Source organism: Euprymna scolopes, chromosome 29, assembly GCF_053919585.1.
Source record: "Euprymna scolopes isolate OS-2025 chromosome 29, ASM5391958v1, whole genome shotgun sequence".
NCBI classification, from domain to species: domain Eukaryota; kingdom Metazoa; phylum Mollusca; class Cephalopoda; order Sepiida; family Sepiolidae; genus Euprymna; species Euprymna scolopes.
Window position 1 is genome coordinate 73,380,961 of NC_136510.1, and position 26,992 is coordinate 73,407,952.

Genomic DNA, 26,992 nt, shown 5'->3' on the forward strand with positions numbered 1-26,992 from the left:
TCCCACTTCTTGTATGGCCTTGTGCCTAAGTTTGTTTACAAATGTTAATTTTTTGCTTTTATTTTTTGAATTTGTCATTATTTAATTGTAAAAGTTTTTTCATTATGGAAATAAACTATATAAACAAGATCAAAGTGTAGTATCTGTTCTTCAGATGCTGCACTTCCATTTCTTGTTCTCTTTTGGTAGAGGAACAGTCCTTCGCGACTGAGACAATTTTTTTATTTTTGTATTTTTTCTCCACATTAAAAAACGACCCTAGTGTCTAACTCTGTCCCGTGGGGAGGCATTGTAAATAGGTACAATAATATCAGGGCATATCCATTTACACGGAACATCTACAGAATGCCAACATCAATATATTACATATGAATGAGTCCCTTGTGGAATTTTCACAGGTCCCGCGAGTTATTACTATTTCCTGTTAATTTCAGTGTTATGTGACCAGTAGTCTAAGTCTTTATTAGTTAAATATTTAAAGGCACACACACACACACACACACACACACACACACACACACACACACACACATCTACTGCTTTATTTATATCTATACATATATACACACATCTTTCTCGGCTACATCACTGTCATTCAATGATATCGCCTGCTGCTTATTAGCATAATGCAAAGCTCTTTGTAAATAAATAAATAGGGCACTTTAAAAGTGGTGGTTAATCTTTATATAAAAGACAGTGTATATATCATTTACAAGTGCCGAGTCCATAACTGAGTGAATAGAACTGCCAGTTATCCACTAGATGGTTCTAGGTTCAATTCCTGGCTTGGGATAGGTGGTAATCTAGCTGCACTGAAGAGCTGTGATACTGTGAAACAGTCTGTTTGTAAATGATTATATTTTTCAATTTTCTTATCAGTTTGTTTAAGCTGGGGGTGGAGCATCCTACTGGATGCAAAAACATTCCGTCGCTATTCCAACCGAGATATCTTTTTAAAATTCTGACCGTCCCCTTTAAGTGCAATTGTTTTAATCTCTTGCACTTGGTTCACCGGGTATATTTGCCAGGTAGTTTTTGAAATTCTTTTTCATGAGTTACGTTGCTCTTATAATTATTGGAATTCCAGTTTCTTTTCACGCCGTACATTAGACCGTGTGTGTGTGTGTGTGTGTGTGTGCATGACATATACCCACCCATATTTATGCATGCTTTTCCCCGTTACGTGATATCCTACTATTTTAAACGGGGTAGTTTCCGCTATGTAAAACAACTCCACACAATCTCCGACCCCACTCGCTCAGTAGCTGTCACAACAATACAACTTTTTTTTTTTCTCTCTCCCTTTCTCTTTCAAGTCCCCTTAAACAAAAGCAAACGCGATCCTCATCGATAACCGGTTAAAAAGAATATGCTGTGCTGGCTAGCCTGGCTGTCAGGGTTAGGGTCCCCACAGATCCAGCCACTGTACAGGTAGAACAACAACCACAACAGTCACCTGTAATAATATACTTGAACTGTGAAACTGTCTCTCCTCCCTGTATTAGTTGAGTTTTTTTTTTTTTTTTTTCTTGTTTCCAACTACAACTGTTATTATTGTTATCTGCTTGGAATGACCACAATCACTCTCTTCACTCACCCCGTGTTATGGTCATTCTGTCTTTATTGTCTCCTGCCATTACTTTCTCCGGTCTTATCCACTTGAGGAGACACAATCCCTTGAAAATAAAAAAAGAAGAAAGGTTTTAACACCACCAAAAAATGGAATAATTCTACCAAGACAAAATCATCTTCATCCTAAAGAAGTATGAACAAAAAAAAAAATGATGATATAAAAATTTACACAGAAAGTATTTTTTTATAAATCAAGGCTAGTCTTCAAATTGCCAGACACAATTTTTCCCTGCGTGGATTATTTGGGTTACTTACACACATGCCAATATGTAAGTTTGTTCGAATTTCTCATGGGGAGCAAAGTAAAGGATTTGCTATAATTTATTCTCTCTCTCTCTCTCTCTCTCTCTATATATATATATATATATATATATATATATATATATATAATAAAAGTGAATGCACATTATCTGGCTCGCTTCAATAATTAAGTATGCAAATTTATTTTATAAGCAAAGAAATGGGGGCTTAAACTTAATAAATGATAATAAAAGATAAAAGAATTTCTTCCACTTTCAAGAGATTCACTCCACTCACCTCCAAAAATTATTCTCTTGATTTTAGTAATTTCGTGACTAAAATAGGAATTAATCTATGGGCACACTGTTGCTTTATTTACAATAATACAATCACATTTTGTTTGTTTTTTATATTTAAGTAAAATTTATCTCGCTCTATTATTTATTTCTAAAACTTTACTCGCATTTTTTTTAATAGTTTTTTGGTCAGTTCCACCTGGATTAGTTTTGTTTTATTTTTTTACAATAAGATTCACCTCACGTGTAACAACAGTGGGAAATCAATTGTTATTGATAAAAAAAAAATAAATGACTTCCTACTACCCCGGGCAACATCACATAGCCCTGCTAATATATAATAATATATAAGAATCCTAATGGATTTTCTATATCTACACCAATACCTATTATCATATCTATAAACTAATTGGTCATATTTTTATGAATTAGATCAAATAAATTTTAAAAATATTTATCACTTTTTCCCATTTTCTGAGAAGTTTTTTTTTTTAAGATATTTAATTAATTTTTTTCCTATTTTCACATCTGTGTGTGCGTGTGTGTTTCTTGCAATTATGTGACTTACATATTGGCTTTTTAACTAGGAGCAAAACGTAGTATCTGTTCTGATGCTGAACTTCATCTTTTTTGTCCTCAGTCACTGATCCAATCCAGAGTGCTCCTTTATGGGGAGCTGGATTTTTCTTACATTAGAAACTGACCTTGTGTCTAACTCTGTCCTCGTAGGGAGGCAAGTAAATAAGTACTAAGTACCTATTTATACTGAATTTATTTATTTACTATTAATCAAATATTTACTGAAGTCAAAATTATAATATAAAAGAAAATTAATTTTTTAAATTCCTATTTTAAATATAATTTAATTGCAAAATCAAATCCATCAGAATGCATTTCATTTTCTTAAACAAGGGCATTTTAATCTCCTGATAATGATTGGCAAAGAAATGAATTATGTCTGCGCTTTTCGAAATTTTGACAGGAGTTTAAAAGCATTTAAACTTTCGAATAGGATGTCATTTTTGGCTTCAAAACTTTTAGCAAATCTTCATGTATTAAAAGCTATTTGCATTCAATTCAAGAGATTAAAACATTAGCTTCACAAAATTAGTTTTATGATTTAATTCAATCAATACTTTATTAGCCAACCAATACTGTAATAATTGAGTTTATCCTTCCAGCTCACATTTTAAAAGGTTGGCTACGGTATAGTTTAAAATGGGAGAAAATAAGGGTGAAGCAAAAATAAAATATGAACACTCCCAGGCAACGTCAGGTAGATACATAAATTTGAAGCACAGTGATGAAAAAACTAAATACAATCGCTATAATGTTTGCATTAATTCTTTTAAGGTTTTAATTATGTCCTTCAATCTGAAGACTAGCTTGGATCAATAAAAAACAAAAAAAAACAATAGTCCTGCTTTTTTAGTTTTTTTTGTTTTTACTTTTTTGATCACTCTGTAGAAGGCCAAAAGCCACTCGGGGTTAAGGGTAAATGGAATGAAACGATTGTCAGCCGAAATTGAAATTGCACTGAACAAAGAAGGTCGGAGGTTACATTGGCCGAAACGCTGTGAAAATAACACTGAAGATGAGAACGATAGTCTGAATAATCTAAACAATACAAATTACGAATCCTCATCTCAAAAATTCAGAAACAATGAACGAAGTTTGAATATTTATGATACTTACTGACATTGGATTTGAAGACGACTATGTTGTAGTCTGCGGGGAAGCCGTTCAATGGGAATGTATTCTATAGACGGAAGGCCCTTACAAAGAAGATCTGTCTGTGGACTTGGAGTTTCTTTAATAATAAAAAAAAATTTGACTTTATTTGAAAGAGAAATTACAAAAACTTCTTTTGTTTTTTTGTTTCTTAAATGCGAAAACGCGTTTCATCTACCTGTTCGAGTGTGACACTTACCTGTCTGTTGATTAGTGCTTACCTGAAGATCTTGGCTTTATTTATTATGTCTGATTTTTAAGTGAGTCGACAATTTTCACCTAATTTTTTGCCCGTCCGACGACGCCTGCCACAAAACCATTCACTTAATTCATGTTAGGAGCCTGGAGTAACACAAAATTTGAGTATTTATGACAATACCTCGTTTAAGGTCATTTGTCAAGTGTTCAGGTGGTCTTGAGGATGTTCTTGTTGTTAAAGGGTAAGTATTAGATTACTCATACATATTTTTCTTTTCTTTTGGCATCATCACTCACTATCCTCTCTATCCTCTATTTTTTGCAATAAAATATTTTTTTAATAGTTTCAAATGCAAATACATTCTTTTGAAGAATTTAATAAAACTAAATTTTTATTTTATTTATATATTTTTTTACTAGGGTGTTATCACCATCATCAAGGCAGAAAGTTGAACGATAAGACAATATAGTGGTGATTAGTAATGTTGATGTTGATTGGGCGAAATTTGATTATTTAAGAGTGCAGCTCAACAAGAATTTGTTTACATTGAACTTGAAAACGTCCTGTTGTAATCAAATGGGATGGATTTTAACATTTATATATAAAAAAATAATGTGCCTATGTTATTCACTGTATTTTTTAGAATATATACTCGTGAGCAAAGAAAGAAAAATGGGCCAAACAAATTTTATACATTTTATTGCACTAAAAGCTACAATGAACAAGGAAACTTAAACGAGACTAATAACACGGGACAAGATATTTACTTTAATAAATGCTTAGTATGGAATCGCATTCCCTTTTGATTTCTTTAAAAGATCAATCCTTTTAGATATGTTCTCAACCAAAGTGAAACACTGCGAAGAGGAGATGCTATTGCATTCGCTTTGCACAGCTTCCCACAGTTTGTCATTATTTGAAAAAGTTCTTCCAGCCAATGCACGAGATATTATGGACCAAATATTCTTGATTGGGTTTAAATTGGGGCTTTGACCTGGCCAAAATATCACATTAATTGAATTATCAGAAAACCATTTTCTTGTGACTTTAGCAGTGTGTGCAGGGGCATTATTATGTTGAAAAATAATGTTCTGGGATATTCCCAGCTTCTGGATAATTGGTAACAGTCCTGTTTCTAATATTCGAATGTATTCCTTTGCATTGATTGACTTCTTACATCTAATATGTTCCCCAACTCCTGCTGCAGTAAAAGTTCCCCATACCATTATCCCTCCATTCCCATATTTAACTGTCATTTTTATGCAACTTGGCGAAAATCTTTCTCCAGTTCTTCGATTGCACGATTCGGGAGCATCACTAACAAGTCAAAATCTTGATTCATCTAACCAGAAAACATTCCTGAACCAGTCTGTACCTTTCTTGCCATAGCACGAGAAAAATCTGTTTCTATCATTGATGTTCTTCTTAGATAAAAATGGCTTCTTTGCACACCGTTTAGAAGAAAATCCCATTTCTTTCATTCATCTAGATATTGTATATCTAGAAAAAGAATTTCCAGCCCCTGTTTTGCATTCTTTGCTATGGTCAACATAAGTTTTCTTTCAGTCCTTCAAAACAGTTAATTTATGCCCGTGGTCGTCCTTCAAAGTGGATGCTCTAGGGCAACCAGATCCAGATCTCCCTTTTACCAAGCATTCGACTTCGAACCTTCAACCAATTCGATTCACTACAGAAAGATGTTTTCAGATTTTATTTTCTTAAAATATCAAAAATCTGCTTGTAAATCATTTTCGGCTGTCTTAACCTTGTAATTCGGTTTTTTATATCCTCGCCAAGATGCGGTCCTACCATTTTTAGGATTAATTTTTCCACTTATTATATACTATAATAATAATGATCTGCAAAATAGAAATTTTCAGTTAAAATTGACAAAAATTTATAGAAAAATATTGAAAAATCGATTTCTTTCTTCCTTTCACGCTTGGCCCATTTTTTTTTTTTTTTTTGCTCATGAGTGTATATCCAAAATTCATAATGATCCATTCATAAGTTTGAGAGATTACTTTGTGTGTGTGTGTGTGTGTGTGTGTGTGTGTGTGTGTGTGTGTGTGTATATATATATATATATATATATATAAGTTTCGTGGTTTAATTTTAAATTCTGAAAAAACAACATATAGAGGCATATATTCGATTTAAGAATTTATTGCTTGACAAAGGAATATATAGAAAGGGTTATTTTTTCAGAATTTAAAATTAAACCACAAAACTTATATATTCCTCTATTCTTAAATATTGAGCTTTTCCTTTTTGGCTAGGATCTCCTTGAAAGTAATTACTTCAAGTAATATCTATCAGGATTTTCATCTGAATTCTATCAGTATCTTATCTCGCTTAGCACAATTCGCAAAAAAGATTATTAAAAAACTTTTAAAATTCGAAAGTGCAGAAGTATATCTTATATAATAACCTTATCCAGATTTAAAAGGCTCAATATCAGTAATAGCGCCTAATATAAGTAGAAAAAGTTAAGATATTGTATAATTAAATTTATAATTCAAAACAAGGAATACGAAATAAAGGTGAAAGGCTCCTTATTTCATGAAGTTTCAAAGAAAGGCTCTTCTAAGAGGAGAAAAGTTAGCAAAAAGCAAGTACAGTTAAGTATCTATTTTTGCTGTTTAGCTCAATTTTCGAAAAAAAAAGAGAAAGAAAATGAAAAGTATAAGTTTAAAGATAAAATGAAAGGGAATACTTAGTAAAGTCCAATATGTATGGTTGTAAATATCCAGTAATATCCAAAAGTCTGCAATAGGTGGGGCGATTAGTGAGTCCAAAAAGAGTTCCATAAGATATTCTTTAGAATCTCTTTAAAAATACTTGAGATTAGAGAAGGAATGAAAAGTCTAAATATAAAAATCCTGTAGTAAAATGTGGGAGTAAAATCCAATCCATGGAAATAATAGTTCTTGTGCAGAGAGGTATATGAAGTCTTTTTAAAAATATATATATAGAGTTCAAATGGAAAAGAATTAAAAAGTACTAGATTTGAAATCAGACAGTTGGCAAAATAACCTTCCTTGGCCAACTTATTCTTTCCTTATATTCATAGTTGTTGTTTCACAAAGATTCGGCCAACTATTCCTCCAGCCTTTGTCAGATGGTTAACCACAATGGGATAGGAATGCTGAGTCTCTTAACTGTATCCTCAGTAATTACTGCCTCCCATAGTTGTTGTCGTTTCACCATGTTTTGGCCAACTAATCCTCTGGCCAGCTTTGGGTAGGATTGAAATCGCTGTCTTCAGACAATGCTCACCTGGAACAGTTGATACTTCTGTTTTCATTATACTCCATCTCAGTCTCATTAAAAAAAAACTTCAGACTGTTGTGTTGTTGGCAGGTTATTTTTGGGATGTAGAATATTTCTTTTGCCTGGACAGAAGTGGAAGAATATTTCCCTCCCAGTCTCTGTCTTTTGTATCTGTTTGTTATGTTTTGTTCAAACATATTCCATTGCCCATAACAATGTCCACTTTTCTTCCATCTCCCATCTAGACTTTTATCTTTTTATGTTTTCCTCTTGCTTGATAGGAAGGTAGTCATTTTCTGTCTTCTTTGGGGCTGCATTTTTAATGAGGATTATTTCATCTTCTGTCATATATATTCTCATTTGGGAAACCAGTAATTTTGATTTTTGTGAGCAATAGCCAATGGCCGGGCTTTTAAGCCTCTTAGTTTTTTTATTGTTAAAAATGATTAAGCTAGAGAGCCAAGACCTCTTTTATCAAGGCCTGATGGCTAACCTTAGTTGGCCTCTGTTATGGCTGGAGTTTTAGGAAGGTTTAAACCATTGTTTACCTCTTCCTGCCTGGTGGTCATGGATATAACCTTAAACTGTATCCGATGATGAGGCCACAGCTTGCGAGCTTTGGGGAGTGTGGAGCCACCCTTTAATTGCCATTGCTTCCAGGTCCACTCTGACCCGGAGTGGTGGTACCTGTTAGGGTCCCAACTATGGATTAAATAGAAACCGACTTGGAAAAAATATATATTCTATTAAAAAGAATTTCTTCAAAATCACTGGACTCGGCATTAAATAACCTGAAAATGGTTGATATGCCGTAAAACAAAAAAAAAAAACGATCCTGAAAAGGGTTGATATGCCGTAAAACAAAAACAACCAATCCTGCCTGGTGTATAAATAGGTTGAGGATCCTTTTTATCCTGGGTGCAGGCTTGTCAGTATTTTTATTTTTCTTCAGTCCCCATTTATAAAGCTTAAAATCAAAATGTCATGCTATTAAACTTTATGCCTAGAATCCTTATTCTTATTTTGATCAAAATCTATTACGAGTTGTTTTATTCTTGAAAATGCCTGAAATGTAAGCCTAAAGAATAAAATGAAATTCACGGAATTTTGCTTAATCAATGTCTAATGACTATGATGCCCTGACAGCAGAGCTGTGAATTCACTGATTGCAATCTTGTGCAGAGGGATAACCGCCTCCCCAACCTAAACCTATCTGATCAATCCATATTTCATATTGTTAAGAAATGAACCTACAAACGTCCTGCAACATTTCCTCTACTATGTTCATAGATTGACTCAAGCCTGAACCTATACTTAAGTTCAAGTTAATTCGTGAACATTCTTAAATTACCGCAAGTAGCCTTTACCTTTATTAAAAGGTAATTTTCTGAGTTTTGTTAATTTTACTTTTTGACTGTTTATACTACTAATCTTGTTTGCAAGTCAAAATCAGTAAATTGAACGAGCTTGAACGACACAAATGCTATACACATCTTTTTGAGACGGTCCATATATATTTTTTTACAAGTCTTTTTTTTTTCCTGTAAAAACTTTGATTTATTGATAGGAAATTTAAAATATCAGATGCAGCTATTTCTAACAAATAAGTCCTGTTTGATTTTTTTTAACTGGATTTGAAAGTCTAAGAAAAAAAAAACTAAAGCAACCCTTATGTTCATAATATGAAGAAAATATGAATATTAAAACTCATTTCCGTTTTTCTTTACATAAGTTAACAAAAACAAATATGGATAAGTTGTTATTGTATTTTTATCTTTTAAATATTTTATTTAAAAAGATAAAAGTTTCATAGAGAAAGGAAAGCTTTCTTACATATATTTACTTCTACTCTTCTGTCAATCTTCTTTGCAAGTGCATTGCCTCCGTTCAGTCTTGAAAGGCAATGGATACCTACTATTAAGGTAGCTACGCATGAAATCGTGAGGCAAGGGTTGCTCAATCTCCAACCACGCCTCTCCTGGATCGGCATTGCTTTAGTCCAGTGGCAAGAAGTCTAGGACGATTGGAAACAATGTCGCAATAAACGGAGAGTACATACAGCATCAGGAATTCCCAAATAGTCACCCATGTTAGTACTGACCAGGTTCAATGTTGCTTAACTCCAACGATTAAACGGGAACTAGTGTGTCAACGCGATCATGTGGTGCATAATTTGCATAATTGCTTGCAAGTAAATTGAATCAAAGAGTGTACGCATCTTTTTGAGATGGCCTGTATATATTTGTTACAGGTGGGTTTTTCTTCCTGAGAAAATAAACCACGTCACATTGTATTGTTTTTGTTTTGTTTTTTTTAAAGAAGTGAATAATTTTTATTTTTTATTATCACTGTTCACATTGAACGTGATCTTTATCTGATAACCTTATATTTCTGAGACCATTAAAGATAACAGTTTCTGCAAAAGCTAACATTTCTGCCAGATTGGAATGTAAAACAAGTCTCAATATCTGCCTATTGTAAGACTGTTCTATGTAATAGGAGACGTTTTATTACAGCAGTAAATTATTTTCTTTTACACTGATTTTTATCATCTGTATTTGTTTTCTGCTGGTAAGTCTTATAAATGGCATGCTCGATGCTGTGTAGAATATTTGAAAAAAAAAAAAGCAGCAAAAAAAATATCTATGCTTTTCAATTTGAGTGTCATGAGATTATAAATTAAAGCCAAATACAGGAGGAGGGTAAGAAGTGTATTTTTAGCACTGCAATTATGATGACATTTTAAAGGAACGTATTTAACATGACACCGTACCTGGTATCGCTCATGGCGCCATGCTTTCCTAAACAAAAGCGTAAGTATAAAACATGCATTTTTATGGATTACAATATAGGAAAGTTAAGAAAAGTGTTTGTAAAACCTTTTCTTTAACCCCCCCCGTCTCTCTAAGTAGCTGCCATCAATTGGCCATCTTTATTTTTATCACAAAGATGAAATTGATATTGTTTTTAACTGATTCTTTTAAAAATAAAGTCATTGTTTTAAGGGTAAGAAAGAAAAAATAAATGATGACATACACTTAAATAATTTCAAGAATATTTTTGAACAGTAAAAAAGCTCAGCTGTCAAGTGATTTATTATCTGTGATTATGAAAAATATATCTTATTAAATTTTTTTTTCTGGGTGTTCATGGGAACAGTGAGAGTATATGTGATTAAGGGATTAAAGACTCTCTCAACCTCCTCTAAATTATTGCGATCTTTAGCAATATGTCATAGATTTCAGACAGCTGACATGGGAAATTGAGGGTCAAAACAACAACAACACCAAATACTCTTGCAGCTTGTTTGTTTCGGTCGTCTAGAGCATGCTTTGTAACTCAAATCTGTGTCACCACTCTAAAATTGACGGACCCATCTACTAACTGGCTGACATCAACTGCATCAGCTTTGTAAAATTTCAACCGGCGCCGGTGAATATTGATCCGGTCAATTTTTTCTACACGGAGGAATTCAACAACACATCTCTTCTTCTGATACATGTCCATGACAGGGGTTGCTTTCTTAGAGTCTCCCACCTTCAATATCTACAACAGAGAGATGAAACTTTCAGGTCATGAATGCATGTTCAATCATCATAACAATGTAACTTGCAATACCCTTTGATCCATTTCAGCAGAATAAAAATAGGAGGCATTACTTTTGGAACGACTTTTGCACATCTACTACCCCCTACCCACCCACCCAAAAATATCTTATTCATTTTTTCAACCTGACTATACCATCAAAGGATACTGTTTTGCACACATCTGCCCATACTGTGCCAGACTTAATTTTCCTCCGACGTCATCAGAATTTAGCTGTATCATTCTCATATAATAGAAGACTGGAATTTCATTTTCCACTTCAGATTTTATATTCAATCGACATCTTTATTTCCCAATTGATTTTAGCTTTGTCTTCATAATCTTTCTTTTTTGTTCCACTCATCATTTCCATTCATTTTATATTTCATAACTGTGTCTATACTTGATATTCAATTTAGTAGCTATTGTTCAGTGGTTTGACTAGTTGAGCTTGAACTAAACAGTGACCAGAAGCCAGAGACTTGGCATATAAGCAGACTGGGATGTTCTATTGTGTTTAAATGGGCAAATTCATTCTCTGGATTCGGATTGGTTGCTGGTCCAGGAGTGGACATTCTAATGTATAAATATTGCTTTATTCAAGTAAGAGTTTATTAACTGGATACCAGTTTGAACCCTTAAGCCACTGTCATTTTGATTCTTCACCTGAATTCTCAGTATTGTCTTTTAATTCCGTCCTGTTGCAATTAGGAACTTTATTATGTTCTTTATTTTCCTCCTCCAAGAGTTCATTTATCTCATTTGAAGCAATACCATTTCTTTTATTCTTTGATTCATTCTGGTAAATGTTCTGCCATGTCTGATCAGTACACACTGACCTGTTGTAATGTTGTACATGCATAGACCCAACACGTTGTAAATAGAGTACGTTGCAACGGACATAAGACAAGTAATAATTCGACTCTTTGTTTTTTGGGGTTTTTTTTAATAACAATGACATTTATTTCCTCATTCTCCCACCATACATGACTTCTCATTATGACTGTGACGTCACTCAGGTCTGTAACGCTCTTCCTCCTTGTTATAATCTCGTTCCTTATGTCATTCTTCATTTCGTATGAATTAGCATGTGTGCGTCCACGCTCTGTTACACTGTAACCAATACTTCAACAAGACCACACAATCCTTTGCAGTTTTCCATTTTATAATAGCAGGTATCAACAGTTTAGTTTAAAGTGCGTAAATATGTTGTATTTCTGCTGTTTTTAAAATGTATGATAACACACTGATATATGGTATTGTCTTTTAATTCCTTCCCGTTGTAATTAAGAATTTTATGTAAGGTCGAGTTTAATGCTGGTCGGTGGGTGTGCTTACCCTCATGCATAAGTCTGAGCAAAGAGTCACAGTATTTATCATTTGGAACACGCTTTAAAGTTTTTACCTTGACCCTGGTCCATTAAATATAATAAAATTGGTAAAGTGTAAGCAACTGGGTCCTTCGATTTCTTTGGGTTTTTTTTTTATATAGTTTTATTTGTATATTTTTATATACAGTTTTATTTTTTTATATTTGTCTTCTGTTCCAATTTGCATGCTTCACTTCCTTATTATTGTTTCTAAAAGCACATTCGACCACTATTTAACTCTTCCATCACTTTGACATTAATTCATTCTAACACATTTTATTTTCGATCTAATTTTGCTGTACAAACATTTGCTTTTGCTAACTTGGCATCAATAAATCATTTTTAAGATCATAAATCTAAATTTGTTAGTCTTATTTTATGTGTAGTCTACTGCTTAAAATAACTTGATTTCCTGTTTAAACAATCAAGGAAATTTGTATATTTTTGACATGTCCATAGACATAGCTTTCAAATAATCTCTTTGTTTCCTGTCTTATTTGGTCTAAGAATGCATTTCAACATATGACGGAGAAGAGAGTTCTTTTAGACCCGAGACGTCTTTCGCCATCCTCACCAGGGGCAAACGATGGCATTTTGATTTTTTTTTAAAAACAAAATAGTGTAAAGAAATAAAAAAATAAGGTGACAATGAGAACGACATGTTTACAGTTTTAAATAAATAATTGTAAGTATGTCGTTTTCATTGTCACCTTATTTTTCATTTCTTTCCCCTATTTTCTTTTTTAAAAAATCAAAATGCCATCCTTTGCCCCTAAACGAGGATGATGAAAGACGTCTCAGGTCTAAAAGAACTCTCTTCTCGGTCATATATAAATTTTATACTCCAAATAAACTTTTCTAAAACATATATATATATATATATATATATATATATATATATATATATATATATTAGAAAAGTTTATTTAGGACTATCCATTCACGTGAAATCACCTTTTTCTTCACCATATTCCCTCTGCTTCACTTTTTGTTATCAAGTAAGATCTTTGACTTACTTGCAGTTTAATCAAATACTTTTGTATGCAAAATCCGATCCCGCATTTTGCTAATTCCTGCCCTCTGATGAGAACGAAAGTATTTCTTCGAAACTCCACAGATTAAGGACTATCCCCTTAAGTGTTTCCTTTTCAGATTAAATGTTTTTAACTCTTTTTCAAAGCGTTTTTTAACATGTTTTATTAACTATTTGCTCTTATATATATATATATATATATATATATATATATATATATAACTCTATCATCTTCTTGAAATCAATCTATATTGTAATTTATCATATCATGTGTTTTATGCAGTGTTTTCTTATGGGATTACTGGTCATATCATAAAAGTAAAACAACAATGTAATTAGGTGTTGTAAAACTGTTTTTTTGTTTGTTAGTTTGTTTTTTGTTTGTTTGTTTTGTTTTTTTTTTGGGGGGGGGGTTGCATTGCATTTTCTATGATTGAGCAATCCCATCTTTTAAAAGAGGGATCAAAGGTGATAACGTGCGTACGAACGTGAAACTGACTTTGTGTATTATTATATAGATTCCTCATCTAAAAAATGTAGACAAATATTACATGTATGTTGGATTTCAGATGTCCTAAAAAATTACCTGACTGATCAGAAAGCAATAAAATGCAATGTTTATATACAATCTAGGGCAGGAGGGCGATCTATTACTTCCACTTGGCAGCCGTATATGTTATTATTTATTTCATTACCTATAATCATTCAAGTAAAGCAAAGTATCCTCTTAGACATCAAAGGGCATCAAGAATTACAGAAATTCACAACAGTATTAAATATAGAACAAGCAAATGGCTAAAAGCATTTAAGGTTATTTAAACATTTAATGAATGTCTTTTATCTTAAGTTTTGTCTTGTGTAAAGGCTAGCAGGAACTTCCGGTATTGCTTGAGAAGCCTTGTGTATCTCTCCTCCCAACCCTGGATCCCATATTCCCATTTTGTTATTGTCTTTATGGACGTTCAGCACAAACGCCGACCCAGTCATATTATCGTAAAAGCGCCTCTAATACCAAATTAATATCACTATTAGATTTCTCGTAAACTGTTAATTCAGAAAAGTTGCTTGCTCATATTGTCAGTTGCACTACTGGACAGACAGACATATTTATATTATAGATGCTGTAGCATTCTTTCTTCTTCACTGCAGCCTCTTTTACTCAGACGTCATGTTTCTAGTCTCAGTGTGTTTTTATAAATACTATTATGCCATTTGTTCTCCACAAATGTGTGATTTATTTCCTGCTTCCTTTGTTCCAGCTCGTTTGACTCGTTGGTTTAATGGTCTTTATCAATTCACTGGCTTGATGCCTCATTGTAATATATATTCTTATTCCATTTCCAGTAGTTTCTTTCCCGGAACTGTAAAGTTGTGGAACTCTTTTCCTGTTCACTGTTTTCCTCCTACTAACAGCTTTGATCTTATCAAAAATGAATCGACAGGCATCTCCTGTCTTTGCGATAATCATCATTCATTCTTGTTAGCTCTTTATATCAAGTGGCTTCACGCTTTGTCTTCATCGATTTTAATTTATATCAGGTCGGTGAAAAAGTTTTTGCCAGTTTATAGAAAAGACATTTTAAACCATTGTCCTTTATTTTATGCATATTGTTATGACTTAAGCATATCACCATGATTAATTTATAACTAGGGCTATGACAACAGCATATTCTTTTCCTTGTTTTGATTCTCACGTATATATCTATTGATATCTTGTATGTTTTTTTTTATGTAGAATCGTGATCCTCGGTTGATTAATTGTGTCTAACTGTGTCGGATATATACTCAAGAGTAAAAACAATGAAAAGAATATGCTGTTGTCATAGCCCTATTCATAACTTTTTTTTTTTTTTTTTTTTCAGATTATTAAATCACCATGCATATATTTCTGATATATTCTCACCCATGTTGACCTGAAAATGACTTTCATTAGTCAACAGAAAGGGGGGCATTTTCCATCATGATAATGCTTGTTCTCACACAACACGTAAGAGAATTTAGTTGGAAAATCTGCATATTCTCCTGACTTAGTTCCCTCAAGTTATCACTTATTTTGAGGGTCCCAAAACCATTTAGATGACCTTAGGTTAATATTATGAGAGAAGATTGAATATGAGTTAGATTCATATGTTACATCAAAGCTAAAGAATTTTATAAGACATGGTGGTCAGAGGTGGTCAAGTTATAGAAAGCAAAGATCGTTATTGTTATGAATAAAGGTTCTCAAAAACAGTTTTTCGTTTTCAGGATGAAATTTTAAATCGATTAAAACTTAGATATCCAGTGCGAATGCAATCTTCTGCAGTTGATAAAGGAAATATCATTGGGAAATTAGTAAAAAATTGTTTTACCTTTTCATTTGTGACCTATTTGCGTTAAAAATGATTCAATATTTAAAAACCTTTGAAGCAATTGTATTTGAGGTAAATAGACTTTGAGTAAAATAATCCACGTTCAGACATTACAAGAAGACAAAACTGGATTTTACTCTAAAGAAACTTGAGGAATATTTATTAATTAATGTCTAATACGTATGCATTGTTTAAATTTCAGAAAAATCTAGATATCGGAATTTTTACAAAATTGCTTTCATCTTTTTACTCCGTTTGCATAAATTAAACTAAATACAGCCCATCTTATGCATACGAGCTGTTTTAAAATTCATTAACTTAGGAGTGAATCCTGTACATACAAGGATAAATCTGGTGCTACGAGATCAGGCTGTCTGAAGTTATCGTCTTCCTGGCTTAAATGCACCAAACATTGATTTTATAGTTTCTTTTTTTTTTTTTCTTTTCCTTTGCAAAACTCCATCTATATCTTAATATGATAGCGAGTGTGTTATTTTGTGTGTCACATTTACATTTTTTTTCTTTGAGTGACTGTCGTTTAATCGTTATGACTTTCCATTTCTTGTAATAAATAATTTTATCAAGAATTTTTCTTGAGTTTTGGTTTCAGTTTCGATTATAGCTGATTACACTCAAGTACTCTATTATTTTTTTTTTTTTTAATAATTTTACCAAGAATTTTTCATAAGTTTGGGTTTCGATTTCGATTATAGCTGAAGGAACTCAAGTTATATATATATATATTTCTTCATGAGTTTTGGTTTAAATTCAAGCTGATGCACCTAGGTCATATGGATATATATATATATATATTTTTTTTTTAAAATCACAACTTTATAATATATAAGAATCGATAGAAAATTGGCTCTATAATAATAAATACGAAATCTGCATAAATTAAAATATAATATGTAAGTATATTTTACGACTGGCGTCGGGCATCTCTACTTGTGTCCTGTAAAGCCAAAAATAAAAACAATTTTTCTTTACAAAAAAAAAATGAATAAATATCATAAGATATTAAGGACTTGATGCATCAAGACATTTTTTTTTAATGATTTGGATCGGCATTAAATATCCCAAAAAGGTTGACATGCTGTAAAACAAAACCACCAAACCAAACACCATGAATAAAAATTTGAAGATATAAAGAACTTGAAACATAAAGACTTTTCTCCAAATCACCAGATTCAACATTAAATAACCTGAAAACGGTTGATATGCTACAAAGCAAAACCACTAAACCAAACATAAACATGCCTAACTTTATGAGGATAGAAATTGCTAAACATTATTTTAAAATTAAGGAAAATTAAATTCAAACACTAAGGCATATTTTTTAAACATTAAAATGTGGATAGAAGAGATGTTGCTTGTCTTTCTCTATTCTATTGTTATTTTCCTTTCTCCTTTTGTGTGCCTAAAACCAAGCAGAGCTTATATGATCAGAATTTCTATCTGTCTGTAGAACACAATACCTCGGAGCTATCTCGCAGCTGACTACAACATGGTCATTTTCAAGGTCATTACTAACAAATTCTTGTTTGGCCGTCCTCTTAAATGGTCTAATTCTACATTATCTCAATCATCGTTTATTAATCCTCACATTGTTGTCTCACCGTTCCCCTGACAAACTCATTAACTCTTACCCTCGAGTGGCATTTGGACCTTGATAATCTATGACTCGTTAGTATTTAAAAAACGATTATTTACATTTTTAAACAATTCTTTTTCGAGTAAGGTCAGTCTGTTATTCAATGCAGAACCACAATATCTATTGTAAGCGATTAATTGTATAAATAAATTGAACGAAAGTTGCTATTATTGGAGACATTCATTTCTGTGATAATTCTTAAAACAAAGATAAGATTTATATATTTTTAAGCGATTACATGTAAACAGTCTAAAAAAATTAGGCAGTAAAAAGAAATCTTAGGAAAAACACAATGAGTTTAGAGTGAAGGATCACTTTAGCATAAAATGATCACTCATTTCGTGGCCACCAGATGGTAATAATCACTCATTTACAGACCAGGAGGAACCTTTATGAACTATCCTTAGTTATCATTTTACCTTTAATCTATATGTGAAAATGATCAAATACTCTAAAGTCAAAATCAGAAAAATCTGTGCCAATTTTCTGATGACAAAAGCAGTTCGTTTAATTCTATTTTTTATTTGATTTTGTTTAAAACAAATTCTTCCACTGTTGGTAGTAATAACCAAATAATAAATATTTATTGATTTTAAATTATCAGTAAAACTAAAACCTATAGATCATCCCTTCAAGTGATTTTTTATGTCTAAGAAAATATCTGCACATTTAACATGTTTATATAGTAATCAAAACAATAACAACTCCAAAGTTTAATATTTAGAGATGTGTAAAGAATCAGAATCGGTAATTTAGTACAGAATCAATTGTCCCCTCACTAGTTTCCCCAAAACTTTTCTAATCAGAATTCTTTCTTGGAAGACATCGGGTACTGACAGAAGGGACCACAAGAAGGTTGTCAACATCCTAAGGAAAAGTGAATTTTGTGGAACAAACTGGATTCGAACTAGGGACACTCAGGTTGTCAGTCCGTGTTGTTAACCACCAATACCACAGGTAATACGGACACATGAGACATGGTGGGAAAAAGACACAGATTTCAGTGGCATAAATAAAATTTCAACCTACCCTTCATCAAAAAATTTCTTAACCTCCTTGTGTGTAAAATTTAATGTAAAATGATTCCCCATTTCCAAGCCATTATATTTTTTTAGGATAGTTAACCAAAAAAAAAATTTTTTGCTTTGGTAGATAAAGTATGTGTGTGTTTTAGGAGGTGGAGGGTATTTTGTGGGGGAGGAAGTTTTTTTTTCATGCTGAAAAGTTTGTAAAAAAGTTATAATTACGAGGTACCTTCAATAAGTTTCCAGACTTTTTTCGTATGGGCACTTTTATTGATAGTACACACATGAAACTTTAATCCCCTTCAAAGTAATCTCCTCCGGTTGTAATGCACTTGTTGTATCGTTCCAACAACTTCTGGAAGGCCCCATGGAAGTCCTCCTGTGTGAGCGTGACCCTCATTACAAACTCTTTTATCTCAATTGTCTCATAACGACAGCCTCTAAGGTTTTCCTTGAGCGTAGGGAATAACCAAAAGTCACAGGGAGCAAGATCTGGACTATAGGGAGGGTGAGGAATTGTCTTGATGTTAATCTTGATCAGATAGTCTATGACAAGGATGGAGTTGTGGACTGCACCCTTGGGACAAACTTTGTGCAAATCGTCTGCATCTTTAGTTTCTCGCAAATAATTGTGTGTACATTTCCCGCACTGACATCAAACTGTGCACTTATTGCCTCTATAGACACACGACAATCCTTATACATGAAATTCTTTATTTGGCCCATCAACTCTGGTATTCTGACTTCCTTACTCCTCCCTCACCTCTCATCATCCCTCACAGACTCCATGCCTTCAGACTGCTTTTGGACCATCTTACATAAATTGAGCATCAGTTTTTGAGTGACATAGAAGATTCATGCCTTCCTTTAATCTTCTATGTCACTCAAAAACTGATGCTCAATTTATGTAAGATGGTCCAAAAGCAGTCTGAAGCATTCCATACGTTTCTGTGGTATTTTTTTCCAAGAAACAGAAAACAGAATTTTATTGCATATTGTTCTTCTAAAGTGTCCTGATGTCCGGATTGCATTTTTGAAATTCACCAGCTGTGACAATCAGGCTTTAGTAGGGTGTATTCCAATTCCTGCTGTAGCTGTTCATTTGAACATGAAATCATAAAAATTGGTCAGTTATCTCATAAGATGTATATCAATAACATACTGAATTTTCAAGAGAATTTCGTGACAATTTTAAATGCCTGTATAAAAAAAGTCTGGAAATTTATTGAAGACACCTCATACTTACCCTACTACAAACGCAATAATATTAGCATGTAAATAATCCTAATGAATCTGTAAGGATTTGAACTCAGTGGGAGAAATTTAAGGTTAATACCTCTCCCAACAGCATAGATCTCGGTATAGCTAATGATAGTATCCATTAAGCCAATCACACACCGCATCACATAATGTAGTGTTTGACATGCAATGTTTGGTAACTTTAATTAGTGCCTTTTCATGATGAACGGCTATAAATATCTATAAGCGTTTATTAAAATGAACAGTGGTTTAATTGGTCTAATTAGAAGTTCCTTTTTCTGTTGATATTAATCCCCAATTAATTAATGTTCATTTTAACAAACGGCAATTAAACAAACAAAGTGTGTCTGAAAGTAATGGGACTGATGTCACATCAATCAACCCAGGTTCTGGGTATGATGACCTTAAAAGATATGCAGTGGTGAGGCTTCATTTGTGTACTGCGGTAAATGTGGAGTTATCTCTTAGTAACCATTGCTCCCAGGTCTACTTTAGCCTGGAATGGTGATACCTGTTACGACATCTTGTGCTACCAGATCAGGCTGTCTGAAGATATTGGCTTCTTAACCCAAAATGCACCAAACATTGATGTTGTTGCTTTTTTTTCCTTTCCCTTTGTAGAACTCAATAATTTTCTGAAAAGTCAAAAGCTTAACCAATTTCCTTCTACAAAACAACCAAACCAAACACCATGAATAAATATGTGATGATATAAAAAAACGTGAAGCCTAAAAACTTTCTCCCAAATTTCTGGATTCAGTATTAAATAACCCGAAAATGATTGAAATACATTAAAACAAAAACAACCAACAAACCAATAGCAAAATCCCACCCTTTCAATATAGAGACTCCAGATGTTGGAAAACTTTCTACCCGTACCTTCTTTCCTTGGACTGCTTCTCTGTTTTCCCGACTGTACTAACATACAAAACAAACAAACTGATAATACCTGGTGTAGTATTAGCACTGGATGGGCGATGATGTTATGAATATAATGAAAAAGAATCTGATTTTTTGAGATGAGGATTGATAATTTGGATTTTGAGATTTTTTTTATGTTCTGTTTGTTTTTATTTTTTTTGTTTTTTGTTTTTTGGGGGGGGGCACATTTTGGCTAATGTAACCTCTGACCTTCTACAGGGGTCTCTTGTTAAACTTGAGAATCTTTCTGGTGAACTTAGGAATCTACAAAGAATTTCAAATGGGACCACAGGGGTATCATGTTTTCATTCCGTCAGCCATAACTGAGTAGAAGTCTTAAGTAATTCACAATTGTATTCTGAGTATTGCCTGCATTTAGGATTGAACCTTTAACCTCCACGTTAAAGATTGCCTCTTATAGAAAGATTCCAGAGTTTAACAAAAGACACCTGAAGAAGATCGGTGGTTAAATTGGCTGAAACAGTGTGAAAAAAAAATTCAAGATGAGAATAATAGTTTGGATAATCGAAATAATCAATCCTCATCACGAAAATTCAGAAACATAATATCTACTAATTACGATAAAAGCTTTTAAACTTGCTAATAATAATAGTCCTTCATTTAATCCATGAGGGTAGCTTGTTCTCATTCCATCAGCCGTGTAGAATTTTAAGGGCTAAGTAAAATTCAGTTCTAAGTGACACCTCTCTGGGGATTAAAGGTTCAAGAATGCAATTGTGAATTACTCAAGACTTTTACTCGGTCATGGCTGATGGAACGAAAACATGTTACTCCTGTGGATTAAATAAATGATTCAGTTCAAAATTCCTCTCAGAATGACAGAAAGATTCTCGAGTTCGGCAAGATACATCTGAAGAAAGTCAGAGGTTACAATGGTGGAAACATTATAAAAATAACACCAAAGATGCGACCAATAGTCTGAATAATTCAAATAATATAAAGGACATAGGAGTGTTCTTAATTCAATCCCAAGCAACATCGGGTCTTTATGCTAGTTATATGAATAAAAGCTCTAGTTTATAGTAAATTCTGTTGCTCTGAAACCGCATTAAAAAAAAAAAAAATACCAACTTTATGAGTTTGCTCCTGCCGCTATGAAATACAGAATATGGACTTTTTCGTACACTACCTATTATTTATGTTAACTGACATTAATAGATATTGATGTTGATCTGATTTGAACTCTCATTATTTTTTATGGTGACGCATCAAATACACATCACAAACAGGTATTTACATAATGATTTGATGATGAAAATCACCTTAGAATGAATTCGGGTGAAATATTACAGTATTTATTGGAGGTTGATTTAATACAAGATTTGCTTCAATCTCAAATTTCAATTTTATTAAAAAAATAAATTTTATTAAATGCATAAAATCCTTTTCTTTAGATGGGTTCCACCATAATTTTGTCAATAGCAATCATGCAGTATTTTTAATGGACTAAAAAGCAGAAAAAAAAAAATCTACAAATAACTTTTACCAAATGCATTAAGGTTTAGTTTCTACCGACGTGTATAGTTTTGAAGTGCAAAAACTATTTGTAAAATTTATTTATCATTATTTTGAATTAGCCAAGCTCATGAATCAAAGATGGCAATAGTTGATTTGAGTGGAAGTGGGGTGATATTCGCTAATTTCAAGCTTATAAAATGATTTTTAAAAAGCCTTATTATAACAGTAATCCTAAGTAAGTAGGACTTAAAATTGGTGGTAAATTGTCATTTTTTAACTACTTTTTAAGAAATGTAACACGAGCAACAACAGTGGAGTCGATCATATTTGGTTTTTACTGGATCTGAAATACAGATATCGCTGAAATCTTATATTGAAATTTAAAAAAAAAAAAAACAACTTTAAAACTATGCAGGTCAGTAGAAAATTGACTGCAGTTGCACTTGGTAAAAGTTTTTTTTATTGTGCAGGTTGTTTGTTTTCGATTGGTCAGTTGTTAATTATACTGCATAATTGCCGTCTTATTCCAATATAATAAATGTAACACAAGGAATATGCAACTGCAACATAGAAACTAGCAAATGGTATATTAAGTTTTTTTTTTTTTTTTTTTTTCTGTTACATAAAACATGATGTCTAATAAAGCTTCATGTGCTCAATGCACTTTGTTAATCTTTCAAGGACTCAGCATGAGACTTTTTTTTTTTATTGTGCATAGCTTCAACCGCATTTGAGCAATAGCTGCTCAGATTTATTTTTTAAATTCAACAATGCTTTGCAGAGTAGACCCTGTCTTTAAAAATGGAAAAAATCAGGAAAGATCAGATCTGGCAAATGATACTGTTACTCAAGTGGTCCATGCCTGCCAATTCGTCTACCATGCATTTGTTGTCCAGCCAGTCTTTCACAAGTACAGCAGAAAAGACTAGTGCAATATCCTGTTGTTGTAATAACAGCGAAGACTGCTAGTGTAGCATAGCAAGATATCTATCTAATCTACCTGCTATTATATAAAAGGAACTTTGAACTTTTGGTGTAGAAGTTAGTTTGGGGGGGGGGTATAATAATAATTTATAACTTTACAAGATATATATAGATATATGTAACCATATGTGTGTATACATATATATACACACACAAACACACATATATATATATATAGGATGGTTATATACCTAGGCACTTCAAAATGTTATTACTATTTAAAAATAAAATAAATTCTACACCATCTTGTAAATCACACCTTTAAAACCAATGAACATTTATTTTAGCCACGTTCTTAACAGTATATATATTGTCGTGTAGTGCATACAAATGTAGACTTTCAGCTTGGCATGATAGGTTAGAGTTCTGTCAGGTATGCTGCATCAATCTCATTAATGTCTTTGAGGAAGGTATGAATCTATATATCCTCCCTCCAACTATGGATTAAATTAGGTAGACTAGACAGACATCTCGAACAAGAAGAAGGAAAACTCCAAAATAATATCAATCTTTTTCTGCTCATCTCAGCATTTTTTTCCGGTTATTCTTGGCTTCTCTGTACCATTGGACTCAAACCATGCCAGTTCAAAGGAAAGGCGGTTGGGGATTGAGGAACTGTGACTTCGCTATAGACTCTGATATATAAAGATAGATTGTAGTAAATAAATAAATTCTATGTATGATATCAGCCACTACTTTAATGCTTAATAGCAGTAGTTTCATTATAAAGAAAGACTTTATTCCCCGGTGATCTCATACAGAGAAAACTGCACAGTCAGGACTGGCCTGTCGTGCATGTTAATGTTTATATTTGCCAGCCGTCCTCAGTATAATTTTCACACCATCGTAGACTTCAGTTGTATTAGCTGGAATCAGCTATCCAAAATCAATGTCCTGCTAGGATGAATTGTCATAGTAGAAAATAAAACCTTGGCCACGTTTCAAAGAAGAAAAAAAAACGTGATAAATAAATATAAAAATAAATACCCATCACTGTGTCCACCTATCAACTGTACATGGTTATTCTTGGCAGATCTAAACTCTACTTATTAACTGTTGTCAACCTCATTCTTCTTCTTCTTTTGATTATTATTTGTAGTATTGATTCAACGCATTTGTTGATAATCTCCCTTTGTTTTGACTACCTCTCTCTTTTTTTTTTTTCACTCCTACACAGTGTCTACTGGACTCATGCTCGCCCTTGCCTACCTCCTCCCCCACCAATCTGTAATCTTTATTTATGTAGAGTTAAGTATGTATCTATGTTTAGATATTTATCTGTACAAGATTCACTCCTAAACTAATTAACCAATCATTATGGATTTTGAAACCCAACTGCCTAGTGTAATGGATTTTAAAGCAGGTTATATTTAGTTTCATGCAAAGAGGGTGGAATCCGTTCATGAAAATTGATATATATATATATATATATATATATACACCGAGATATTTACTGATACAATAGGTACCAGACATCTATAATGTAAATCTCACCTGTCTGTTTGTATGTATGTTTGCATAAAACTTTCGACAGAGGCGACGGATTTTCACAAAATCCATATCGTTTTTAAGCTCAATCCTTTGAATAACAAATATAAAAAAAATTGGCTAAAAACATTAATTCCTTCGCCCTCAACTGGGCACTTTCCTACAAAGAGGGGTTGCCTTTTTCGCCAATATTTTCGAAAGTCATCCCCTTTTTTCAATTGACTAACCCTAATTTAAACCTTACCCCCTTCTGGTTTGGCAATGGACGCAACGGCAAAGACATCACTTTTTTTTTTTTCCACGTTCTTTTCCTCCTTTCGGGTTCAAGCTTGCCTGCCTACTACCACTTTTTTTTTTGCTCAACACACACCTCCAAACACCCAGGCAACGCCGGGCACCCAGGCTAGTCAATTAATAAATATTTAGTTTCTTTAGAGCATTTTAAAGGGTCTTTAGGAGACATAATATGGGTACAACCTCCCATCTTTAAATTTGAATATTTCAGATTTGCATTGAATTTGATCCATGGTTATTATTATCAGATACTAATTAAGCAGGATTGAATTTCAATTTATTCTTAAGACCGCTTAAACTTAAGTATTACATTTTAGACCTTGTCTAGAATCTAAATCATGTATTTTGATCAAAATTGGAATATGTATTCTAGGCATAACGTTTAGTCTTGTATCTTGATTTTGATCTTTGTATGGTGGCATAAAAGTGTTGCAAAAGTGCTCTGTTTGGAGAATGAATTTTGCTCATCGAGGAATGCATATTCTTTTAGTATTTATATAAGCAATGTTTTCATGTAAAAATTTTTTTTATTTTCTCCCAAAACTGCTTGTGCTTGTACAGAAATAATTGAATTCTGTATTCTTTAAATTTAAAAACAAAAAAAATTAAATTTAAAAATTAGCTGTACCTACCCAACATTGCCCAGATGGAGGCATATTGTTGGAAGGAGGGCCTATAGAAAAAAATGCAAAATATAATCATGTTTACAATATTGTATATTTGAAAAAAAAAAAAAAAAAAAACTGTGCTAGTAGTAAGACGACATGTAATTGTTTATCTGATAGCAAAAAATAGATTGCTGACCTCCACATTGTTCCCATAGTTTTCTTGTCATGTGTCTTCTTTTCTGGCCATGTTATCCTTTCACATTAGTGGCTGCTGAGGAGAGCACACATGGCTTCACAAGTATAAAAAATAAAACAAAGCACAAACTTTGACACATTCTGCAAATATCCATTGCATTCTCTGTGTGTGTGTGTGTGTGTGTGTGTGTGTGTGTGTGTGTGTGTGTGACACCATCGACTCTACATGCTAAAGCCAACATTTATTCTTGTAAACTAGCCCCAAATATATCTACCTTTATGTCAGGTCTTTTGTCTGCTACCCTTTGTGTACCTTGAACAACATCCTCTCCATTGTTCTGCCAATAAACTTGTTTCCTCTTCTTTTGTTATATTTTTTTCCTTTTCTTTTCTCTTTCTCTCTCTCTTTTCTTTCTTACACTTGGGTGTGGGAGACGCCGATAGGATAGTATCGTAAGTGACGTTTATACCATTTCAAAAATTTTGTTACTTTCAAAACGTTGCTTGGGCGGGTAATGAAAATGAAAGTACTTTTTTATTAATATTATTTGCGGGGGGGGGGGTATTTTTATTTTTTTATTAAGGACCAAAAATTCGAGACAGTTAATGAAAGTGAAAGTTTTTATTTGTTTATAATATTGTTATAATAACCAAAAATAGGGATGGGTGATGAAAGTGAAACTAATTAGTTGGGCTATGACAGCAGCATATTCTTTTCACTGTTTTGACTCGAGTATATATCCGACATGGTTAGACACAGTTAATCAACCAAGAACCACATCACTCTATATAAAAGCATATAAGATATCAACGGATACACACCAGAGAATCAAAACAATGACAAGAATATGCTGTTGTCCTAGCCCTACTGATTAATAACTTAAAACTGTTAGTAGGGGGTACTAAAAATCAGTAATCAAAATGAATATAGACATATTGACATTGCTTTAAATCAAATAAAAGATTGCGATTATTATATTAAAACTGAGTTAATTAATGCTTGTTTCCTTGGGGCGTTTTTCCTATATATTTTAATCACACAAAATATATGGTAAAATATTCCTCAGTTTTTGTATTGAGTTATGTTTGAAGAGAAACTTTCATATTAATTGCTCTAATCATCCGTGATTTGCAATTAGCCTCCCCTCCCAAATGACTCATCTCTTTTTAAGTTTCTGTCTATTATTCTCATCCTCTCTTATTGTATGCTGTTTGACTCCCCCCCCATGCTCTTATTTTCTACAGTGCCTATACTCTTGCTTCTTTATCTTTATTTTCTTTCTGTGTTTATTAACAGTTAACTATAAACCTCAAGATTGGAAAAGTCCATTATAACCATAAATACTATCGCTGGAAGGGGAAAGAGAGAAAGAA

General features: G+C 32.8%; 1 protein-coding gene and 1 long non-coding RNA gene across 5 annotated transcripts in view; one reads left to right on the forward strand and one right to left on the reverse strand.

Moving 5' to 3' along the window:
• The window catches only part of LOC145252713 (protein FAM149B1-like), a 347,344-nt gene that overhangs the window by 258,019 nt on the left and 62,333 nt on the right, over positions 1-26,992 (forward strand). The window contains exon 1 of one of the 4 annotated variants that reach the window (XM_080112549.1): positions 4,174-4,339. The exons of 2 other annotated variants lie outside the window; for them this stretch is intronic. In XM_080112549.1, the coding sequence (XP_079968675.1) occupies positions 4,269-4,339 (71 nt within the window). In that variant the 5' untranslated portion in view covers positions 4,174-4,268. Of the gene's footprint in view, positions 1-4,173; positions 4,340-26,992 lie in introns of those variants that run through there. One more of the 4 variants, XM_080112550.1, reaches the window with a different exon arrangement.
• LOC145252714 (uncharacterized) lies at positions 1,540-24,128 on the reverse strand. Its single transcript, XR_013863652.1, has 3 exons — positions 24,021-24,128; positions 3,864-3,978; positions 1,540-1,676 (listed from the first exon to the last, which is right to left on the reverse strand). It is a non-coding gene; the product is annotated as an uncharacterized LOC145252714 (long non-coding RNA).